We start from the raw sequence: 25,378 nt of genomic DNA, 5'->3' as shown, positions 1-25,378 counted from the left end.
GGGGCTCTGCTGAGACTGAGAGAGCACATGTACGTGGTTTTGTATTTATTTATTTATTTATTTATTTATTTATTTATTTATTTATTTATTTATTTATTTATTTGTTTGTTCATTTTTCAGATAAATCTTTTTTATTTAGATAGCATCTTTTATTATTCATGGAGTTTCTGTGAAGTGCACTACCTTTATGGCTTGGGATCAACACTTCTGTTGCTTACTGTTAGCCCATGGCTGTAGTCTGTTACATTACATGGCACAGCATATTGTAAAAAAGGCTACTTTAATGAACATCACGTTTAAGTATTTATTCAGCTCTGTAAATTGTGTAAGTATAATCAAAACCTGAAGTGCAAACTTACCCTGAACAGTTCCCAGAGTTACTGAGGCCATTGGGTAGGATTCACAAAAACAGAAGTACCTTCCGCTCTCTCCAAACTTCACTGGTGAGATTCTCAGAGGGAAATTATATCCATCGTAGCGCTCAGATGAGAATCTCTCTTTATCTACCTCCATGGAAATCGAAGCATTCTCGTATTTATCAGCTGGGGCCACAAGGATTGCATTTACAAATACTCCCAGATGAATTCTGTCCCGTTCGTCTCAGCAGGAACTTGTAGAGAGACCCCCTGTCTCTCCCCAGAAAGGAAGTATTTATACTGCACCAATGCTGCAGAAAGAGAAAAAACACACCAAATACCGTGATATAACTTAGTCTTTTGTTTAACAATGAATTATTTGTCCATTATGATGTTGTTCTATTATCATACGTTTGGTTACATTTTTGTAAGATGTCTATATGAATAAACATATTAATATATGTATGATCAAGGCAGAAAGAGGGACTCACCATCAGCTGAAAGTCTGTGACAGTATCCTGATATCCACAACAGGGTCCACAACAGTACCATTGCCATGGCCGATGCCCTATGCAGCCCTTCTTACTGGTGTCTAGCCTTTTTACAGGCGTATACTTTACAGGAAATGGCTGAACAAAAGAGGAAGTACCAACTGTTTCGGCTCAGCCGCATCCTGCAACAGCTTGCACTTGAGTCTTTCTTGTGTAATATCACTACCTATATTTCTGTTTCACTGTGCTCGGCACTGTGCAATCTGTGACTGCTGAAGCCTGAAGACCGGCATTTAACATGCTTACTTTAGGTGATACAATGGTGTCTCCTTTTATTGCTCACAGAAATGATATTGAAATATCATCAGGAGTGAAGTGTTTATCAATAAATTATATGTAAAAGATTTTAATCCCTTGTGGCAGACAAATTGTTTAACATATGAATACACTTGACTGCATGTTTTTCAAAAAAGAGGCAGAAGCAGAAGTCTGTGTATCTGGAGAGAAATTCAAGGTAGTCACTGAGTTAAATACCTTGGAATCACAATTGATTCTCAACTCTTCTTAAACAAAAAACCGGTAAAAAGGTGACCAATCGAGTAGAATTTAACCTGTCAAATTTGAGATCTATTAGGAACAGTTTGACCACTGAAGCTGCAAAATGATCACAATGATCCTCCCTCATCTGACATACTTATTGACTAAGCAATTCAAATCAGACTGAAATCTATTGAGTCTGTGTGCAAATAAACCCTTAAGATCAAATAACCCTCACCACTGCTACGTCCAAATAAGGCACTTATTAACTGGCTGAGCTGGGGAAACACATTGCAAAAAGTGCAGACGTTTGTCTTGCTTATAAAATTATAAATGGACAGGCCCTCCCCTACTCCCCACCTTTGTGAAATAAAACCTTTTTGAAGAAAAGGTTGTTTTTGAAACGCTTCTTCAGATTTCCTGGTCAGTGTTCCTGAACATTGCTTTCAATAACCAGAAATGATTGTTACATCAGCATTAGAATGTTCACTTGCGAACATTCAAATAACACATTTCTGATCTTACACCTCAACGACTACTGCAGAAATCTGCTGACAGCTCAGCCAGGTCTGCAGTTAGGAAGGGACTGCTGAATGAAAGAAGTTATCAAACACACATATCACCCATGTGAAAAACTAATCACCTCCTGAAACTTATTTATTGTTTACTAATTATTGGTTGCTCCATCCTTAGCAGCAGTAACGGCAACCAAACGCTGCCTATAATTCGATATCAGTCTTTCACATGACTGTGGGGGAATTTGAACCCACTCCTTTTTTGCAGAACTGCTTTTATTCAGACAAATTGATCATTTTCAAGCATGAAATGCTGGTTTCAGCCTCAGTATTCTCCCATGAATCCCATTCTTACCCAGTCTCTTTCTTGTTGTGGAGTCATGAACACTGCCCTTAGCTGAGGCTAGAGAGGCCTGCAGTTCTTTGGACATTCTTCTGGGATCTTTGATGATTTCATGGATGAGTTGTCGCTGTGCCCTTGGAGGAATTTTGGCTGGCCAGCCACTCCAGGGATGATTCACCACTGTTCCAAGTGTTCTCCATTTGGAGATAATGGCTCTCACTGTGGTTTGGAGGAGTCCAAGAGCCTTAGAAATGGCTTTGTAACCCTTTCCAGCCTGATATATTTCAAAAAGATCTTTTTTCTCTCTCTCTTCTGGAATTTCCTTTGATCGTGGCATAGCGTACTTGTAGAAACCTTGCAAGCCTGCCTTAGTGCAATAAGCTGAATGTAGCTATCAATAAAATTAGGTTAATTGGTCGATAGATTAACTAAGGGAAAGTACTCTCTCACATGGTCGACATGGGTGTTTGATAACTTTGTTACATTAAATCAACAAAATCGTTTTTTGAAAATGTCTTTTATGCTTACTCAGTTTCCCTTTGTCTAATATAAAAATTTGTCTGAAAAAATTTTGTATAAAAAAGGTCTGAAACAATTCCGTTTGACAAATATGCAATAATAGAGGAAATCAGGAAGGGAGCAAATCCCTTGCAGTCACAGCTGTAGGCAGCCAGGTAATCAGGACTCAGCTTTTTCTGCTCTGCCTGCAGTGACACTGGGGCTGAGGGACAGAGAAATCTCACAGATTAGCCCAGAAGACGCTGCATGTGCTGTCAATGGCACAGTCAATAATTGTCATATAATGACTAATGTAGTTCCTGTTACAGCTGCTTTATTATTAAAAATAAAAAGTATATTTCTTAACAACAGATAAAAGCACACTGAAGAGCACACCACCATAGCCAGACACTACTACCCTGCACATAAATACATACATTTTTGGGCCGTTGTTTAATTCTTGAACAATATCCTTCCCTGCTGTTAATATATTGAATAATCGACAAACTGGAAAACAATTTTTTCTAAACACAGTAAAACAAAAAACTACAAAAAAATAAATAAATAAACAATATAAAAAAATGCGCAGGCATTTATATTTTCCTGAATACAACTGTACTCTTCATAGTGAAAATCTACATATTATAAGATGCATGTAAAAGCTGCCTTTAGCAAGAAAGATATATTCACATAGTAAAAGATCTTGGTAAGATCTGCAAATTGTCAAGATCTTGAAGATCTTGAAATGTCAAGTTTTAAATGTGGGCTTTTTGTTTCATTTATCTATTTGAATCATTGAATTTGAATCAATTATCCATATTACGTTGTGCAGACGCTTGCATAGATCACTTTATCATTTTCTTCTTGTTCCTGCAGAAATATGACATATCAGAATCTTTGTTAACATGAACTTAGAACAATGAAATCAATGAAATTCAAAATTTTCAACAAAGTGGACCATCCATACACAAGTTTGACAATTATTTATTGGTTGTATGAATATGATAGGCAGTGAGTGCATTACTATATGTAGATGAACAGAAAATCCTTATGGTTATTCTCCTGAGTATCCCAGAGAACATACTTACAGAATGAGACTGGGGGTTCAACTGCCTCCGTTGTTGTCTGTGAGGGTCTGCAACACCAAACAGCGATGAAGAGATCAAACAGTAATTATTGGGACTGAATTAGTTGCTTGTTTTAAGTATAAAACAAAAACCAGCAGAACTTGTGACTACCCAGCACCACATTTGCGAATCCCCAGTACTGCATATTGCTTTTGCTAGTTGGATGGGCAACACAGGCTTATCTGTTTCAGGATACCATTAAACCTTCTGCTTGTAATGATTTAATTATCTCAATCATTTATTTGCTCTGAAATGTTAGAGAACCTAGGAGCTGCACATATCTTTAGTTGGAGCATTTCAGCAGTGGAGTGAACAGCATTGATGAAAACAGTGATTAAGAAAATTAGACCAGAATAATTGGTTGGAACAAAAGCCACCACCAGCCCTCCAGGAAACTAGTTTTGCACCCCTTTCATAAGGTAATGTGTGCCCAAACTTGAGATGTTTCACCAGTTAAAATCATTGGAGAGAACTCATATACTGGCAAGAGTAACATAACCATTTTATTATTAGGATAACACCACAAACTTACCCAGACTGGGAGTGGACAAGGAAAATATTAAGTATTGGAGTTCCTCACTTTCATTCTCCTCTTTATGGGAATCCTGGTTTCCTATTAGTAAGAAAATGTATAAAAATGTATAAAATACACATATAAAAATATACATACATGTATGTATGAAATATATAATACAGACATATGTGGCCGCCGCTTGAGTCTGTGACTCCAGGGCCCCGCTCGTGCTTGTACTGAGTATCTTGGCAACAGAAGTGACGAGTCCAGGGGTGAGAAAGTAAAAGTTCTGCCACGTGTTTCTTCCACCCATGAACTTAGCCATTTAGATTTCACTGTTTAGTTCTACCTCCTGGCTGAAGGTGTGAGCTAATTAGAAAATCCAGGTGATTGGAACAAAATACTGGAGAGGACTTTTACTTTCTAAATCTGGATTGTTTCACCTCTGCTTAACAGCAAAAGTGAGTCTTCTTATTGGTGCATATCGCACTCTTGTGGACATGGTAGCAAACACATCTCTGTTCTAAAAATTACACATCGAATGACCAAGTGACCTATTTTTACTGAATCCTTTTCCCCACAGTTTTCCCACTTCCTCCCTTTACCCTTATTGTTTAAAGAAGCCGAAACGGTTTTTGAAACGGGTTTTAATGCTCGTGTGTACGCGTGTATAAGGCTACGAATACTTCCGTTTTTAAACTATAACCGCTAGTGAGTATGAGGCTTAACTGATGCGGCCATAATCTCAAACCCAGCCTCTAACCCTGACAGGAATAGGCCGGTCATGTCCTGCCTGTGCAATCTCATATCCGTCATATTTAGCAAATGATTTTGGGCCAGATTAAACCTGCATTTATGTCAGACCTGCATCAAAAACGTATCTGTTTTAGATTGAAATACATTTCTACGCTTTACTGATCTGGTCTGGTGTATTGGAACCAATGAAATACTCTCAAAAAGTGCAACGCCTACCTTCTTGTCATATTGGCAGGCTCAATTACACCAGGCAAGATCAATAGAGCACAGAAAGGTATTTGAATCCAAAACAAATGCGTATTTGACCCAGGTCTGATTAATAAGGTCCGGGCAGTGGAACTCCTGGCATACCTGCAACTCAGCCTCTTTTTAAGAGAAGGCAAAGGTGCAACCCCAGGTATGTACTTTCTTTTGAAAAGAAAAACACACAATATTACAAATAGTTTCAGGTATTGCTCAGGTGTGCATCTTCGAAAGTACAAGAGCTGCAGTCTGATGCACCAAAATTGGTCCCAATTTCAGTTGTTCAGTGTAATTAATTTCCCACACACATTTGGCGCATGGAACGTATGGGGCCGAGTTCACTGACACAGATTAAGCTTACTCCTATACTAAGTGGAGTTTTGAATTTAGTCCAGGACTAGAAACTAGCCCGTAATGCGAGCCCTCCCATGAATGAGTTCACCGGTTCATGCAGTGTGTTAATAGTTCAGTTAAGCCCGTTACCTTGATCTTTCTGCAGCTCTGCGACATTACTGTAGACTGCAGCAGCTGCACTGGAATCGCCATTCACATCCACTGGTAATGTGGATAGGAGTACGAGAGACAGAAAGATTTAAGCAAACCTTTTAAGTAACTTTATATGATTTACCATATAAGGAGTCACGTTACATTTTTGATCAACCAGGCAAATTTATAAAATATGATTGAATCTTTACTATGATCAAGCCATACATGGCCTATAAGTACATTTTGTACTGTAATATATTGGTTAAGGAACTGGCTTTGTAACCTAAAGGTTGCAGGTTCGATTCCCAGGTAGGACACTGCTGCTGTACCCTTAAGCAAGGTATTGAATAGCTCAGAATACTGTATATCTAGCTGTATAAATGGATGCTGTGTTTTTAAAACGCAAAAAGCTGTGTAAAAGAGCATATGATAATTGCCTGTAAAGTAGTGTATTCCCTTACATTACTGCATTGCCTCAGGCTACGTGTGAATAGTCTTGTTCCCCTACACTACCTTGACCCTGCTGCAGATCTGTGACGTCACTGTAGACTGCATCAGCTGCACCGTTCCCTTCAGCTGGTGATGTGGAGGGACCTGAGAGAGAAAAAAACCTTTAAGCAAACTGTAAATGATCTCTCTGGGAACTGATTGGCCATATTTGCTTGATCTTGTGTATGGCATTGGTTTGTTTTCTTAGCATTTTTCTCTGTACTGGATTAGTTTTAAAAAGAACAAATGAGATTTTTTTTATTGTCTGTTGTATGTCATTGATGATCTTGATGATTTTCAAATCAATCAAATCAATTCCATTTGCAGCTTTGCAACAAGTTTAGAACTGTTCTTTTCACATTGGGCCCTCTGTTTGCAACTTGCAAAGAATGAGTGAGTCTGAAATATGACAAAGCCGTACCATATAAGAGATATTGTTTTAGTGTGAATGCTCTAGAAAGCTGTGGAAGTGATCTAGAAAGCTCTGTCAGACAACAGTGAACTCGGAACAGAGTGAAGAGCTCTTACCCGCTGCTGTTTTCAGACGCCGAAACAACAGAAACAACAGCAACAGCACTCCAACACACACAGCAGCAGTACAGGCCAAACCGATCACCAGCATCCTCCCATTATCTGTGTTGGCACAAAAGAAGGAAACTTAACTAGGGAGCTCAGAACAGGGAGAATATTTAACTCATTAAAAAATTATTTCTTTCTTATTTAGCTGTATTTCAAATTTACATTCATTAATTATGTGAGACTAGTGCATATTTTATGCAAGGAAAATAGAAAATTCTAAAATTCCAACCATGGCACCTTAAAAATGTAACACTTTAAATATAATGCTAAATTGTTCAGATACAGAAGACTTGACAGTTCCAAACCTTGATCCCAAGTATTTCTGACATAAACCATTGGGAAAGTTTGAAAAGATGGGTCAGAAAGTTACATTGGCATTAATTACTTATTTGAAGCTGTAAGCTATCACATAGAGCAACACTATTCAGATATCAAATGTGTGATAAGCGAACGGTCATATTCTCAAACACTAGGACACAGGAGAGACAGAAGCATTATTATTCAGTGGTATGGTCTGGATTCAGTCCCCATTATAATCTTTGGATTCTGATTCTCTCTCATTGTGGTTTGAATGACTTATAAGCCTTAAGTGAGCTCATAGGGATGTGGTTGAAGGCATATGCATAGGTTAAGAAGGAGACAGGGGGACATGTGACTCCCAATGGTTTCTTATGGATTGATTGTTAGACTAGCTTGAATGCTTGTGAAACATTTTACTACAGAGACTAGGTGGCTTAATGTCTCCTACTGAGTTGTAATGAATCCTGTGCCTGTGGTAGGAGGTTAGTACCTGGCTTTGGCTCTTCAGGCTCAGTGATGGGTGCTGGCAGTGTGAGGCGCAGGGGGACCTGTGCTCTGAGCATGCTCTCTGTGAACACCGCACAGGCCCAGTGCAGCTGGTCTCTACTCAGAATGGGAAGGGTGAGACTGAGCATCTTTTTTGGGTGCCCCTCACTCAGGACCTCCTGTTTTACGAGCTCCCCCCTGCCCCCCTTCATCCGGAGCCAGGCCAGGGTCACAGAGCCGATCACCTGTGATATCTCACAGTTCAGCACAACTGACTGATTCCTGGACAGGCCACCAGGGGACACTGCTGAGACTGAGAGAGCACATGTTCATGGATCATTTATTTATTTATTTATTTATTTTTCAGAAAAAAAATTTTTTTATTCAGATAGCATCCATTATTAGTCATGGAGTTTCTGAAAGGTACACAACCTTTATTACTTGGAATCAGCACTTCTGTTGGTTACTGTTAGCCCTTGACTGCAGTTACATTATATGACACAATATTGTAAAAAGTGCAAGAAATAAAGCTACCTTAATTAGCGTCATGTTTAAGTTTTCTATTATTTATTCAGTCTTGTAAATTATAGAAACCTGAAGTGCAGACTTACCCTGAACAGTTACCAGCGTTACTGTGGCCATCAGCCAGTGTTCAAAATAACAGAAGTACCTTCCACTGTCTCCAAACTTCACTGGTGAGATTCTCAGAGGGAAATTATATCCATCATAGCGCTCAGATGAGAATCTCTCTTTATCTATCTCCATGGAAATCGAAGCATTCTCATATATATCAGCTGAGGCCACAATGATTGCATTTGTCTTAGACGATGGCTCCCATTGCCAATACGCTGTTCCGTATGAGGCTGGAGAACGGCAGATTAGCACCACCTCACTGCTGCTCAAACTCCCTCTGTACAGAGTGTGATGTGTGTCATATGTACCTGAGGAATAAAGCTGTGGTTAGAATGCCTGTCTGCACAGTCAGCACATATGCTACTGCTTTAGATAGTGAGCAACAAATAGAAAAAGAAATGTGAAAGTCAGTGAACTCACACAGAGTTAGTGGAAGAGGAAAACTCAGGCCTCATTACAGAATAGCCTATAATAAATACCCCACCTCCCACCATGAAATCTATTATAGGGAGCTATTATGAATCGTTAGTGTGATCAAAACATGCATGGCCTATACAGTAAGTATATTTTATAGTTTTTTTCTTAAAAGAAAAAATCACAGTATATTAGCATCAACAGTAACTGTCATTTGTATTTAATGCGTGAGGCATGACTACAGTATGGTAGCCTCTACTTTACATTTTGTCCCTTATTTACTCCATTCTGTTTTTTGTGCACTACCATTGCCTCAGATGGAAACAGGCATGCCTTGTTTGTAGACATTTCATTACATTACATTACAGGCATTTACAGACGCTCTTATCCAGAGCAACGTTTTTCAGCATTAAAATGTTAAAATACTAAACATTTAAATATAGTTAAAATAGTTACATTTTTTTTTCTTTTTTTGTCCTTCAAAAATAATTTGCCACCAAACATGGGTCTGAGTATATCTCATTTTCCACCCTAATTCTGAATACCCCATTGCTATACAGCCGCTCAATCCCTCACACATGGTGTCTCCAACCTGCTTGTTTTCACTCCCCAGCCTACAGCTCACATTAGCTGAGTCAAAGGAACACGTCTCATATGCGGTTTTGGCATGCAGTCCACAAACACTCACCCCAACAGTTTTTGTGAACTTTGACTTGGTAGTCTGACACGCAACAATTGTAGTTTTTAAAAATGTGTTAAACCTTTGACAGCCCTGATTTTTAAACTGTGTTAAACTGTGAAAAGTACTTCTGAAAAACTTTCCTATTTAGAATAATCTGCAATCACGCATCTATTGTACTGGAGTCTTAAGATGACTATGGCGATATTACTTGGATTTATTTTTACTCTTAATGAATGAAGTGCTTCACAGTCACAGGGTTGCTTATGAAAAAGGTTAAATGCTCAGAATGCTTTTGTAAATGCTCCAGTGAAAACCGTATCCATAGTAACATACCCTTGTAGACTTGAAGTGTCCTGGGAATGCTGAAAATAAGTGCTCCGTTCCATCTGAGTGTGCAGTTATACGTTCCCTCACTGTATCGGTCAGCACTGTGGATGATGATGTGGGCAGTGTTGTTGTAGATCAGCGTTGTGTTAGCAGTAGGTTCTCTGTCCCTTTCCCAGTCCAGTGTAGCTGAATCTGGAAGGTGTGATACTTCACAGCTCCTGATCACATCAGAACCTTCTTTTACACTGGACCAGCGAGATGGTTTCACTGCAGGAGCAAAGAGCAATTGATTTAGAGAAGCTTGTGAACCTTTTAATAAAATCATTGTGTGGGTTACATCTAAAAACAAGCCATCAATTTTAAAGAAATATACAGCCCTCCAGGTCTGGGAATTGTTGGTAATTCTATGGAGAGGTGGAAAAGAAAACATAACCGTGAAATGAAATTTTCCACCTTGGTTTTTTGTGCTATGTACTCAGAAATGGACAATTCTTCACTCTCTAAGAGGTTATTTAACACTTAACATTTTACTGTGCAGCTTTACATGCACATTCGTTAAATCTAATTTCAGATTAAACTTTTTTGACAGTAAAATACAAGACATAACTTGAACTTTGTGTTATATATTTTTGCACATAGTATGAAAGAGATACTGTCTCATCTTATTAATAATATAATTTATAAAATGCATCAAAGCCTGAATTTACCTTTTACAGCGAACACTTCAAACTGGGACACTTTTACTTTTTCTGGTTTAGTTTGAATTAAAGTAAAAACCCCTGCATCTTGTAACTTTGGTTGCAGAACAATGTCATACTTCCCTTGTCTTGTAATAGACAAATTCCATTTAACCTTCCCATCGGAAGGTATAGTTATTATCCGAGCGTTTGCGTAGCTTCCATCATGTGACGTCCACTCCCAGATGAATTCTGTCCCGTTGGTCTCAGCAGGGGCTTGTAGAGAGACCCCCTGTCCCTCCCCAGAAAGGAAGTATTTGTACTGTACCAACACTGCAGAAAGAGAACATACTAAATACAGAGATCCAACTGAGCACAAAACATGATAATGTTGTGTTTCAGTATGGAGGGAAATTTCAGTTTTGTTCATTAAAATTTAACGACTGGTTAGCCTGGAGGATGATAGATATTTATAAATAGAGATTAAAATGTAATCCCTATAGCTGTAATTAATATTTGAGCTATATTTTACTCTAGAATGGAAAAGTATTGTTTGTACCGATTATAGTCATACTTTCAGACCCAAGATCTAGATCATTACTTTTTTTCTGTCCTCACAGTGGTTGTAGCATATAGCAAAGTTATTTTTTTCTTTTCAACATCCTGTAGTAGCCTACTAGAGGAAGTAGGCAAAACAGAAATTAGAACTGTTTGCCTCACTCGTAATCAGAAATGAACATTTTTAGATTCTGACAATATTTGTGTTTCATGAATTTTACCAGTGAAATACATGGAATGTTGTAGATAGAGTATGGAGTGATTGTAAATCTGGCTTAATAATAAAGTTACGATACTATGTCTTGAATTTGATGTATGTATTACAGCATGTATACTTCTTTAATAAGAATATCAATCACACTATCATTAATAATTTCATAATAGAATTTCATATTTGAATAGTACTATGTGTAACTGCTTGGCATTGGAATATAAAGCCATTTCACTGATAAAGTTAATATGCTGAAACAGTTTACCTCATCTTGAACTTTAAATTGAGAACAAAAATACAAAAAAGAAAAAAGAGTCTGGATCATTTAATATCATAGTAGCAGTCTGTGTGCTAGTCCTTCTGTTATAAATAAGACTGTTTTTATTTAAATGTATGCATTTTTATACTATAGGTTCCATGTGCTACTACAGTATGTGACTATACTATAGTTACGTCCTCTTGAATATTGAACTGAAAAAAAAAGTCTGAATCAATTTATATAGTAGTAGCAGTCTCTGTGATACTCCTTCTGTTATAGTAAAACTGTCTTTTTCCATGTTCTATTATGTGAATGTATTATACTTTACTCTTCTATAGTACAATGAATGGACAATTTGCCCATTTCAATGTTGTTCTATTTTAGTACATTTGGCTGTATTTTTATGAGCTTTAAATATAAATAAATAAATTAATTCATTAATATATGATATAGGTGGAAAGAGGGACTCACTCTCAGCTGAAAGTCTTTGATAGTATCCTGATATCCATAACAGGGTCCACAACAGTACCATTTCCATGGCTGATGCCCTATGCAGCACTTCTTACTGGTGTCTAGCCTTTTTACAGGGGTATGCTTTACAGGAAATGGCTAACAAAGAGGAAAGACCTCATCTGGCACATTGCCAGACAAGCTGGGTGCGAGCAAGCAAAACCACACTAAAATGCATTGAGTCTGCATTGACAGAAAGCCAAAAGCCGTCACTGTCCTAAGAAGTCACAACTGGCTAAACTAGGAAACCACTGTAGTAAGTGCAGCCATGTGTCCATCCATTATATATACCATTATCTATACCCGCTATACAGGGTCACTGGGGGTGCTGGAGCCGATCCCAGCGTGCATTGGGCGAGAGGCAGGAATACACCCTGGACAGGTTGCCAATCTGTCTCTGGGCACACACACCTTTCACTCCCACGCTCATACCTATGGGCACTTCGGAGTCTCCAACTGGCCTACCTGCATGTCTTTGGACTGTAGGAGGAAACTAGAGTACCCAGATGAAACCCACGTGGACACAGGGAGAACATGCAAACTTCACACCAAGCCGAGATTTGAACCCACAACCTTCTTGCTGTGCGGCAACAGTGCAGGAAGGGAGTTGCGGTGCTGCTGTCCACTAGGGGGCAGCACAAGCCCCACACACAGGTATAGACACAGCTGTTCTGTATTGTAATCACTAGAGCAGTGGCCTATTACCTGATCATTGGGCCTAATAAAAGGCCTGGTGCTCAGGCCTAAAGGAGAGAGCTTAGGGGGAGTGGTGTGATGGACTGTGTTGGGTGTAAATTGATGCATCTGAGTTTTGTTATTATTTCACCTGAGAAGGGTTTGGTTGCCAGATTGGCATTTTTTCTTGTTTGCTGGAGGATTCTGCTGTGTCCTATAGGCAATAAACAGCAGAACATTTTTGATTTTCCTGTCTGTTCGCCACATGATCAGTAGCAACTCTCAGCCCTGCATCACACCACACAAACTTGCCCATCACGTCACTCCTTTGCCAGTACACTTAGGTCATGGCTAAAGGACAACCAACTAACAACCAACAATGCATGCATGGTGTTTAGACCAGTACCCCGCATACTTAAGTTTTTCCTGTTTATCTAGTACTTCTATATATTTCATCATGATTTGACTTTCATGTTGATTGCTACATGTAGCAGGCTTCCATGTGCTGTATGTTGCTGTGTTTGCATGCAGCATGCTACAGTCTTTTCTCAGCTTTTCTGTGTGTGGCAGTCACCATTGCCATGGCTGATGCCCTGCACAGCCCTTTTTACTGGTGTCCAGCCTTTTCACATGGTATACATCACAGGAAATGGCTCAAAAAAACAGGAAGTACAAACTATTTTATCAAAGCTTTTTTGGAATAGAGGTGTGATTACTGTGGTGACTGCAGGCAGAGGCCAGGGGGAAATGGTTCATTCGGCCCATTTTAATGAGCTTCGTATATGAATGAATGAATTAATATATGATATAGGTGGAAAGAGGGACTCACTCTCAGCTGAAAGTCTGCGACAGTATCCTGACATCCACAACCGGGTCCACAACAGTACCATTGCCATGGCATATTCCCTATGCAGTACTTCTTACTGGTGTCTAGTCTTTTTACGAGGTATACTTTACAGGAAATGGCTGAACATAGAGGACGTTCCTCATCTGACACATTGACTGACAAGTGGGTGCAAGCAGGCAAAACCACACTGAAATGCATTGAGTCTGTGTGCAAATAAACCCTTAAGAGCCTGGACAGAAACCCAAAAAGCCATCACTGTCCTAAGAAGTCACAACTGGCTAAACGAGAAAACCACTGTAGTAAGTGCAGCCATGTGTCCATCCATTATCTATACCATTATCTAAACCCGCTATACAGGGTCACGGGGGGTGCTGGAGCCGATCCCAGCGTGCATTGGGCGAGAGGCAGGAATACACCCTGGACAGGTCGCCAATCTGTCTCCGGGCACACACACCGTTCACTCACACTCTTACTTATGGGCAATTTGAAGTCTCCAGTTGGCGTACCTGCATGTCTTTGGACTGTGGGAGGAACCTGGAGTACCCAGATGAAACCCATGTGGACACGGGGAGAACGTTCAAACTCCACACAGAAAGGCCCCAAGCCAAGGTTTGAACCCACAACCTTCTTGCAGTGTGGCAACAGTGCTACCCACTACACCACGGTGTCTTGTTTATAAAATTCTAAATGGCCAGGCCCACCTCCGCACATTACCTTTGAAAAAGGAAAACTCTTTGAAGGGTAGGTTTTTTGGAATGTTTCTTCAAAGTTCTGAGTCAATGATCTAGAACTCCATTACTTTTGATAGCCAGCAGTAATTGTTGGCATTACAATGTTCAGGTACAAACATTCTAATCACAAATATTAGCTCAAACAGATCTGGGAAAAAGTGGGTACTGTATAGTTTCAAAAAGAAAAAGCACCTCACAGTTCTAGCCACACTGCCACTTGCCACTGTGGTGCCAGGAAGGGAGTTGCTGTGCTGCTGTCCACTAGGGGGCAGCACCAGCCCCACACAGGTATAGCCCACAGCTGTTCTGTATTGTAGTCACTACAGCTGTGGCCTATTACCTGATCTAATAAAAGGCCTGGTGCTCAGGCCTAAGGAGAGAGCTTAGGGGGAGTGGTGTGATGGACTGTGTTGGGTGTAAATTGATGGATCTGAGTTTTGTTATTATTTTACCTGAGAAGGGTTTGGTTGCCAGATTGGCATTTTTTCTTGTTTGCTGGAGGATTCTGCTGGGTCCTATAGGCAATAAACAGCCTGACAAGCTGGGTGCAAGCAAGCAAAACCACACTGAGATGCCTTGAGTCTGTGTGCAAATAAACCCTTAAGAGTTTGGACAGAAGGCCAAATAGCCGTCACCATTGCTATGTCCTAAGAAATCACAACAGGCTGAGATGGGAAAATACTGAGAAAATTGCAGTCATGTGTCTTGTTTATACAATTCTAAATAGTCAGGTCCTCCTGTTCTCACTACCTTTGTAAAATAAATAAATAAATAAAAACTCCATTGCTTTCAACTGCCAGAGGTGATCATTACATCATCACTAGGCTGTTCAGTGATGAACATTCTAGTCACATATTTGTGATCTTACACCCGTTAAAGGGAAATCTACTAATAGCTCATCCAGGTCCGCAGTAAGGTGGGGACTGCACTGTTTCAGAAAGGAAAAGCGCTTTTAGAGACTCTGCATTCACATTTATTAATAAACCGTGGGACTTTGTACTTACAAAATGCGCTGGTTCACCCTTCAGCTACACACTGAACTTGTCACAGCTGTATTCTGGAACATTCTGCACAAACTTTCTGGATATGTCAGTAGTGTCTTGTGGCATTTAACACCTTTAGTTCAGGTTATAAATGGTCTTTTATTTGTTCCCAAACTTGATACAGTATTTTAATATTTATTTGGAGTGAAATGTTCACAAATAAGACAAAAAACAAAACAAAAACTTTAGTACCTTTTGGTTGCCGAATTGTTTAGTCCAAATTTAACATTTTTGGCTGGACCGCAACAGCGGGGCCAGCCCTACAAACGTGAATGTCTGTGACTGAGTGAGTGATCAAGTTACACCATTGGTATCTCGAGTTATGACGTTACACCATTGGTCAGCTAGATGAAGTGTGTTAGGTCCAGCCATATACTAGGATTTGATCTGGTCTTCTTTTAATTATATTTCAGTTGGATTGTGATATGAAGTGAAGATCAAAGAGATGTATGTAAGGCACATAGAGTGCAGTGTTAACTCGCTGTGATTCTCGTCTGGTACAGAATCACTAACAGTGTCTCATTGATTTTGGGCAGCAGCACCCCATTACATATCACTATTGGGTTCAAACATTCCCATGCAATGGTATTTCTGTTAAGCCTGTTTCTTCCACTCAGCAGTTTTAATCTTGGTCCTTTGGGAGTTGATGGTGGTCCTCTAACATGTTATTGGTCAGTCACACTGTCAATCAGGGGAGGACCCAGGATTCCTATGATATGTTATTTTGACATCCGTCCTTGAATCACAAATAGACAGCGGTACAGTATATTACTATATTACTGTGTTTTGCTGGTGAGTTATTGAGAACTGAGTAATGCCATTGTAACATTTTCACTCATGCAGGATGGTTTTCTATGATACATTACATTACATTACAGGCATTTAGCAGACGCTCTTATCCAGAGCGACTTACACAACTTTTTACATAGCATTTTACATTGTATCCATTTATACAGCTGGATATATATACTGAAGCAATGCAGGTTAAGTACCTTGCTCAAGGGTACAACGGCAGTGTCCTTACCCGACCTTTCGGTTACAAGCGCAGTTCCTTACCCACTGTGCCACACTCCGTCCTACACTCCGTCCGATACACTACATGACCAAAAGTATCTGGACACTCCGGAGTTTGGTTTTCATGGTTCAGGGCAGCCCAGCATACAATCACATTCTAGACGATTCCATGTTTCCCCAACGGTTTGGGGAAGGCCCTTTCCTGTTTCAGCATGACAATGCTCCCAGGCACACACTGAGGTCCATATAGAAATGGTTTTGTAGAGAACGGTGTGGAAGAACTTGACTGGCCTGCACAGAGTCCTGACCTCAACCCTACCCAACACCTTTTAGATCAATTGGAAAGCCAACTGCGAGCCAGGCCCAATCGCCCAATCAGTGCCTGACTTCATTAATGCTCTTTTGGCTGAATGGAAGCAAATCCCTGCAGCAATGCTCCAACATCTAGTAAAAAGCCTTCCCAGAAGATTGGAGGATGTTATAGCACCAAAGGGTGGACCAACTTCCTATTAATGTGCATAATTTTGGATGAGAAAATGGAAGTCACATGTCCACATACTTTTGGCCAGTGAGCGAATGTTATTAACGTCTGGATATTTCTGTTTGCAGTTCATTTAACAAACAAAAGCGTAGCAGAAAAACAGACAAAATGAGTAAGATGCTTTATTTTGATAGGGTATGGAGCATTTCACCAAGAAAAATAAACTAACAAAAGCTCAAAAAGATTTAAAAACAACCAGGAATTATACAGATACCAAACATTAAAAAACAATTATAGAAAGGTAAAAAACTACATGAATTGGCAGCAATCTAAAATAAAACTGTTTTTTTCTCTTTTTTTTCCAGAGCAGCAATGTACTTAGTAATATACAGACGTTAGGTTCAGGCCCATATTCTGAAAAGGGTTTTTTTCGTGAAAATCCCCTTTTTAAAAAGCAAATACAAATTAAAAATAAAAATAAAAAATATTTATATATATATATGTATATATATATATATATATATATATATATATATATATATATATATTTACATTAAATTGAAGACTTTGATAAATAACAGTGAGTCAGAGAATCTTTCAAAAGGAAGTAGACACGGGTTATTTTAAAATTACTCATAAATATTTGGTATAGAAACAAACATAAAACTGGACAAGACAAAGTTCGTCTTCCGATCTCGCTTTTGAAGGTGCTTATTTTGATCTTGTGAATTTCCTGAATTGATACTTTTAACATTTGGTTTTAGTATCGCCCCTGTCTTCATTCAAAACGGGAAACAGCACAATAGCACGGCTATTGTGTCCCAGTGCTAGTCTGCTTACTTGCTGGGCGTCTCCTGCAGTACCACATAAGAACCTTTAGCTCCCCGGGGTGGCCAGCACTAAAATCACCACCCTGCCCACTGTCTCAGTGCTCCATCCTGTTTGAGAGAACATTGGTTACTGGTCTGGTGTACCCCGTTATCAGATTCAATGTGTCTGATGTAGCCTGTTATCAGAATCAATGTGTCTGATGTAGTCTGCTCTCAGATTCAATGTGTCTGATGTGGTCGTTATCAGATTCAATGTGTCGAGGGGTCTGCTCTCAGATTAAATGTTCTGATGTAGTCTGCTCTCAGATTAAATGTGTCTTATGTAATCCATTTTCAGTTTCAATTCAATTATTATCTTATTGAAACTTCTGATTTAAAGATCTTAAGACTTTGTATTTTTTTTGTTGAGTTTATTTAAGCTTAAAGGAATAGTTCACATTTTTTACGTACTCAAATTGAGGGCTTGAGCCCAACATGTCCCGATTTATTACATAATTTGTGGTGGAACCAGTGGACATTAAAAATATGAACTATCCTTCAAGTGAGCTCACATAGGGGTGGTTGGAGGCATATGCATATTTTGGGGGAAAAGACAGAGAGAATGTACCCACAATGGTTTTTATAGATTGATTGTTAGACTGGCTTTTATGCAGGTAAGACTTTAAATTTGACTATAACCTATGGTTAAGTGTCTCCCTGTTGTGATGGGGAAAACCCGTGCCGGGTAGAGTGTACCCGGCTTTGGCCCTTCAGGTTCAGTGATGGGTGCTGGCAGGGAGGTGCGGGACCTGTGCCTGACTGTCCCCTGTGAACACCGCACAAGGGGCCCGTGCAGCTGGTCTCACTCAGAATGGGCAGGGTGAACTGACATCTTTTTGGGTGCCCTCATCAGACCTCCTGTTTTAACGAGTTCCCTGCCCCCTTCATCCGGAGCCAGGCCAGGGTCACAGAGCCGATCACCTGTGATATCTCACAGTTAAGCACAACTGACAGATTCCTGGACAGGCCACCAGGGGGCACTGCTGAGACTGAGAGAGCACATGCACATGGATTCTTTATTTATTTGTTTGATTTTCAGAATTTTTCTTTTATTCAGATTGCATCCATTATTAGTCATGGAGTTTCTGAAAGGTACACAACCTTTATTACTTGGAATCAGCACTTCTGTTGGTTACTGTTAGCCCTTGACTGCAGTTACATTATATGACACAATATTGTAAAAAGTGCAAAAAATAAAGCTACCCTTAAATTTGCGCCCTGTTTAAATTTTATTATTCACTCTGTAAATTATAGAAACCTGAAGTGCGACTTACCTGAACAGTTACCAGAGTTACGAGGCCATCAGGTAGTGTTCAGGGAACAGAAGTACATTCCGGGTGTCTCCAACTTCACTGGTGAGATTCTCAGAGGGAAAATTTGATTCATCATAGCCCTCAGTTGAGAATCTCGCTTATCTACCTCCGTGAAAACGAAGCATTCTGTATCTATGGGGGTGAGGCCCACGGATTGTATTTTTTTCCAGACAATGGCGCCGTTGCCAAAACGCTGTTCCGTATGATTCTGAGAACGGCAGATTGCACCACCTCACTGCGTTCAAACTCCTCTGTACAGAAACGCCCGGTACCTTGAGGAATAAAGCTGTGGTTAGAATGTCTTGTCTGCACAGTCAGCACATGTTGATTGCTACAGGTAGTGATAACAAATAGAAAGATGAATAAAATGAAACCTGCTAAGTAGAGTGGGTGGAACAGGAGAACTCAGACCCCATTACAGAATAGCCTATAATACGTGACTTCACCTCCCACCATGAAATCTATTATAGGGAGCTATTATGAATCTTTAGTGTGATCAAAACATACATGGCCTATACAGTAAGTATATTTTATAGTTTTTTTCTTAAAAGAGAAAATCACAGTGTATTAGCATCAACAGTAACTGTCATTTGTATTTAATGGGTGAGACATTCCTACTGTATGGTAGCCTCTACTTTAAATTTTGTCCCTTATTTACTCCATTCTGGTTGTTGTGCACTACCATTGTCTCAGATGGAAACAGACATGCCTTGTTTGTAGAAATTTCAGCATTAAAATGTTTAAAATACTATACATGTACATTTTATTCAGAATTTAAAATACATTATTTTTTTTTATCCTTCAAAAATAATTTGCCACCAAACATGGGGCTGAGCATATCCAATTCCCACCCTAATTCTGAATCCCCCATTACTATACAGCCAACCCCAACACGGTGCCCCAGCCTGCTTGTTTTCACTCCCAGCCTACAGTCACATTAGCTGAGTCAAAGAACACGTCTCATATGCAGCCTTGGCATGCAGGCATGTCCACAAACACTCACCCAAACAGTTTTTGTGAACGTTGACTTGATAGTCTGACACGCAAAAATTGTAGTTTTGAAAAATGTGTTAAACCTTTGACAGCCCCATGATTTTTAAACTGTGTTAAACTGTGAAAAGTACTCCAAAAGCCTTTTGTAAAATATGGAGGCCCAAGATTTCATTTAGAATAATCTGCACCACGCATCTATTGTACTGGAGTCTCATGATGACTATGGCTTATTACTTGATTTATCTTTACTCTTAATGAATCATGCTTCACAGTCACAGGGTTGCTTGTGCTGTTAAAGCTCAGGATGCTTTTTTGTAACAATCTTAGTGAAAAACAGGTATCCATAGTAACATACCATTTTCAACTTGAAGTGTCCTGGGAATGCTGAAAATAAGTAAGCCTCGCCCATCTGAGTGCAGCTATACATTCCCTCACTGTATCGGTCAGCACTGTGATGATGATGTGGGCAGTGTTGTAGATCAGCGCTGTGTTAGCAGTAGGTTCTCTGTCCTTTCCCAGTCCAGTGTAGTTGAATCTGGAAGGTGTGATACTACAGCTCATGTTCACATCAGACCTTCTTTACACATTGGACCAGTGAGATGGTTTCACTGCAGGAGCAAAAGGAGCAATTGATTTAGAGAACCTTGTGAACTCATCAAATCATTGTGGGTTAAGTATCTAAAACATGCCATCAAATTTAAAGAAATATACATCCCTCCAGGTCTGGGAATTGTTGGGAATTTTATGGAGAGGTGGAAGAGAAAACATAACCGTGGAATGAAATTTTCCACCTTGGTTTTTGTGCTATGTGCTCAGAAATTGACAATTCTTCACTCTCTAAGTGGTTATTTAACACTTAACATTTTTACTGTGCAGCTTTACATGCATATTAGTTAAATCTAATTTCAGATTAAACTTTTTTGAAATAAAATACAAGACATAACTTGAACTTTGTGTTATATATTTTTGCACATAGTATGAAAGAGATACTGTCTCATCTTATTATTAATATAATTTATAAAATGCATCAAAACCTGAATTTACCTTTTACAGCGAACACTTCAAATTGGGACAAGTTTACTTTCTCTGGTTTAGTTTGAATGAAAGTAAAAATTCCTGCATTTTGTAACTTTGGTTGCAGAACAATGTCATACTTCCCTTGTCTATTAATAGACAAATTCCATTTAACCTTCCCGTCGGAAGGTATAGTTACTATCCGAGCTGCCATAGCTTCCATCATGTGACGCCCACTCCAGATGAATTCTGTCCCGCTAACCAGTGCAGGGCCGTAGAGAGACCCCTGTCCCTCCCCAGAAAGGAAAAAGCCACCTACCAATACCGTAGAAAGAGAACATACCAAATACTAGAGATCTAATAACTAAGTATCAAACATGTACAATGTTGTTTTTCAGCAGGAGAATTAAAGGTTCATTAAAGCAACTATAGGTTAGCCTGGACGATGATACATATTTATAAATAGAGATTAAAATGTAGTCCCTATAGCTGTAATGAAAATTTCAGCTATATTTTACTCAACAATGATGCTTTTATCCAAAGCGACATACAAAAGAAGTGCATTTCATGGTCGTAGACAACTGCTGAACACGGGTTCAGTAAGGTGAATTTTACCACTGAAAGACATGGATTACATAGTGCAAATGATTGTAAATCTGGCTTAATGACAAAGTTAGGATACTATGTCTTGAATTTGCATATACAGCAATGATACTGCTTTTAATAAGATTATCAATCACACTATCACAAATTATCATCATGTGTAACTGCTTGGTAGCTGGTGAGGACTTTCATTGATAAAGGTAGTAAGGCTGAAACATTGAAACTTTTGCCTCCTCTCTGACTTCTTAAACTGAAAACAAACATACAGAAAAAGAAAAAGGAGCCTGGATCATTTAACATAGTAGTAGCAGTCTGTGATAGTGTTTTCTAAGTATAAATAAGACTTTTTATATAAAGGTCTGCATTTTTATAATAATTTGTGTTTTTTTATAAATACACAGTATGTGACTGTGTTATAGTTACTAGAAACTGAAAGTCTGAATCAATTTCATATAGTAGTAGTTTGACATACTCTTTATAGTAAGACTGTCTTCTTTTCATGTTCACATGTGACTTACCATACTTATTTTCTATAGTACAGAGAATTGACAGTTTATCCATTGTGAGGTTCTGTTATTTTGTACATTTTGATGCATTTTTATCGAGTTTTATATATTGTCAATAATAAATTAATTAATATATGATTGAGTAGAAAGAGGGACTCACCTTCAGTACAGAAAGTAGATGACAGTATCCTGATATCCACAAATAGGTCCACAACTGTACCTACATTACCATGGCTGATGCTCTATGCAGCCCTTCTACTGGTGTCAAGTCTTACAGGGGTATACTTAACAGGAAATGGCTGAACATGAGTGAAGTTCCTCATCTGACACATTGCCTGACAAGCTGGGTGCAAGAAAGCAAAACCACACTGAGATGCATTGAGTCTGTGTGCAAATAAACCCTAAGAGCCTGGACAGCCGCAGCCATCACTGTCCTAAGAAGTCACAACTGGTTAAACGAGAAACAGCAGAATAAGTGCAGTCATGTGTCCATCCATTATCTATACTATCTAAAACCCGCTATACAGGGTCAATGGGGAAAGTGAGCGATCCCAGCGTGCATTGGGCGAGAGGCAGGAATACACCCTGGACAGGTCACAATCTGTCTCCGGGCACACACACCTTTCACTGCACATTCATACCTTTGGGCAATTTGAATCTCCAACCAGCCTACCTGCATGTCTTTGACTGTAGGAGGAAACTGAGACCCAGATGAAACCCACGTGACATGGGGATAACATGCAAACTCTACACCGTTGAGATTTGGAAACCCACTGCACCCAGGAAGGAAAAGCACCTCACAGTTCCCAGCTTACACTGCCACTAGCCACTGTGGTGCCAGGAAGGGAGTTGGGGTGCTGCTGTCCACTAGGGGCAGTGACCAGCCCCACACACAGATATTAGCGGACACATCAGCGCTGCATTGTAGTCTCTACAGCTGTACAATTACCTGATAATTGGGCTTCAATAAAAGGCCTGGTGCCTAGCCTAAAGGAGAGAGCTTAGGGAATGGTGTGATGGACTGTGTTGGGTGTAAATTGTTGCATCTGAGTTTTGTTATTATTTTGCCTGAGAAGCGCTTATTGCTAGATTGGTATTTTTTTCTTGTTTGCTGTGGAGGATTTCAAGGGTCCTATAGGCACAAACAGCAGAACATTTTTTGATTTTCCTAGTTCTGTTCACCACATGATCAGTAGCCACTCCCAGCCCCTGCATCACACCATACAAACTTGCCCATCACGCTACCCTGTGCTAGTACATTTAGGTCTGCTAAAGGACAAACTAACAATGCATGGGATGGTGTTTAGACCAATAACCTGCATACTTAAGTTTTTCCTGTTTGTCTATACTTCTATTTATTTCATCATGATTTGACTTTCATGTTAATTGCTACATGTAGCAGGCTACCTTGTGCTGTACATTGTTGTGTTTTGCATGCAGCATGCTACAGTCTTTCTGCTTTTCCATGGCTGATGCCCTGCACAGCCCTTTTTCTGGTACCAGCCTTTTAACATGATATACATCACAGGAAATGGCTCTAAAACTGTAAGTACAAACTATTTTATCAAAGCTACTTGGACTAGAGGTGATTACTGTGGTAACTGCAGGCAGGCCAGGGGAAATGGTTCATTTGGCCCGCTTTTATGAGCTGATATACAATAAATGAATGAATGAAATTAATATATGAGGAGTAGGTGGAAAGAGGATCACCAGCTGATCGTCTGTGACATCTGATATCCACAACAGGGTCCACAACAGTACCATTGCCATGGCTTATGCCCTATGCAGCACTTCATCGGTGTCTAGTCTTTTTACGCAGGTATACGTTACAGGAAAATGGCTCAAAACAGGAAGTACAACTATTCATCAAAGCTACTTTGAATGGAGGTGGTTACTATGGTAACTGCGGCAGAGGCCAGGGGAATGGTTCATTCGCCCATGCTTGAGGCTATATATGAATGAATAAATTAATATAAGTATGATATAGGTGGAAAGAGGGACTCACTCTCAGCTGAAAGTCTGTGATAGTATCCTGATATCCATAACAGGGCTTACAACAGTACCATTGCCACACATGCCCTATGCAGCACTTTACTGGTGTGTCTAGTCTTTACAGGGGTATGTTTTACAGGAAATGGCTAAAAGAGGAAGGATCCCTGCCTCAGACACATTTGCAGGACAAGCTGGGTGCATGGGAAGCAAAAACAATACTGAGATGCTTTGAGTCTGTGTGAAGAACTTTAAGAGGCCTGGACAGAGTTTTCAAAAAGCCATCACTGTCCTAAGAAGACACAACTGGCTAAACGAGAAACCACTGTAGTAAGTGCAGCCATGTGTCCATCCATTATCTCATAGCATTGGTCTAAACCCGCTTATACAGGCTCACGGGGTGCTGAGCCGATCTAGCGGCAAACATGAGAGGCAGGAATACACCCTGGGACAGGTCGTCAATCTGTCTCCGGCACACACACCTTTCACTGCACTTTACCTACTTTATACCTGGAGTCTCCACCAGCCTACCTGGTGGTGTCTTGAATGTAGGAGGAAACTGGAGTACCTTAGATGAAACCCATCGGGACACGTGGGAGAACGTAAAACCCACACCAAGCCGAGATTTGAACCCACAACTTTCTTGCTCTGTGGCGACAGTGCTACCCACTGCACTCAGGAAGGAAAAGCACCTCTGCCCTAGCCACACTCGCCACCAGTCACTGAAAGAAGGAGCTGGGTGCTGCTGTCCACTAGGGGCAGCAACTGTACCCACACACAGATATGGACACATCATGCTGTACTGTAGTCACTACAGCTGTGGCCTACCTGATCATTAAGTCAATGGTGCGTCTTCCAAGTGCTCAGGCCTAAAGGAGAGAGCTTAGGGGGAATGGTGTGATGGACTGTGCTGGGTGTGTTGTTGCATCTGTATTTTGTTATTTTGCCTGAGAAGCATTTGCTATTGTGATTGGCATTTTTTCTTGCTTGCTGAGGGATTCTGCCGGGTCTCAGGCAATAAACAGGCAGAACATTTTTGATTTTCCTGTCTGTCTGGCCATTCACCATCAGTAGCCACTCCCAGCCCTTGCATCACGCCATACAAACTTGCTCATCACATTACATTACATTACATTACAGGTATTTAGCAGACGCCTCTGTATCCAGAGCTACTACACAACTTTTACATAGCACTTTACATTGTATCCATTTATACAGCTTGGACATATACTGAAGCAATGCAGGTTAAGTACCTTGCTCAAGGTACAACGGCAGTGTCCTTACCCGGCAATTCTGAGCTTCATGAATT

General features: G+C 39.9%; 1 protein-coding gene across 9 annotated transcripts in view; it reads right to left on the bottom strand.

Moving 5' to 3' along the window:
* Positions 1 to 24,151, bottom strand: part of LOC135247017 (uncharacterized) — a 34,235-nt gene extending 10,084 nt beyond the window's left edge. For 4 of the 9 annotated variants that reach the window (XR_010328058.1, XR_010328059.1, XM_064320317.1 and 1 more), the window contains exons 1-5: positions 11,953 to 12,079; positions 10,484 to 10,786; positions 9,783 to 10,043; positions 8,332 to 8,661; positions 7,725 to 8,033 (exon numbers count right to left, since the gene is read on the bottom strand). Coding sequence is in view for 7 of the 9 variants with exons in the window: in XM_064320317.1 (XP_064176387.1) it covers positions 7,725 to 8,033; positions 8,332 to 8,661; positions 9,783 to 10,043; positions 10,484 to 10,786; positions 11,953 to 12,019 (1,270 nt within the window). In the remaining 2 variants the exon portion in view is untranslated. Of the gene's footprint in view, positions 1 to 7,724; positions 8,034 to 8,331; positions 8,662 to 9,782; positions 10,044 to 10,483; positions 10,787 to 11,952; positions 12,080 to 13,495; positions 13,788 to 14,019; positions 14,102 to 17,622; positions 17,724 to 24,085 lie in introns of those variants that run through there. The other 5 variants (XM_064320323.1, XM_064320322.1, XM_064320321.1 and 2 more) reach the window with 5 other exon arrangements.
* Between the last annotated feature and the right edge of the window lie 1,227 nt (positions 24,152 to 25,378).

Source organism: Anguilla rostrata, unplaced genomic scaffold (assembly GCF_018555375.3).
Source record: "Anguilla rostrata isolate EN2019 unplaced genomic scaffold, ASM1855537v3 scaf1028, whole genome shotgun sequence".
Lineage (NCBI taxonomy): Eukaryota > Metazoa > Chordata > Actinopteri > Anguilliformes > Anguillidae > Anguilla > Anguilla rostrata.
The sequence above is the reverse complement of the archived record's forward strand: the minus strand, read 5'-3'. Positions and strand labels throughout refer to the sequence as shown.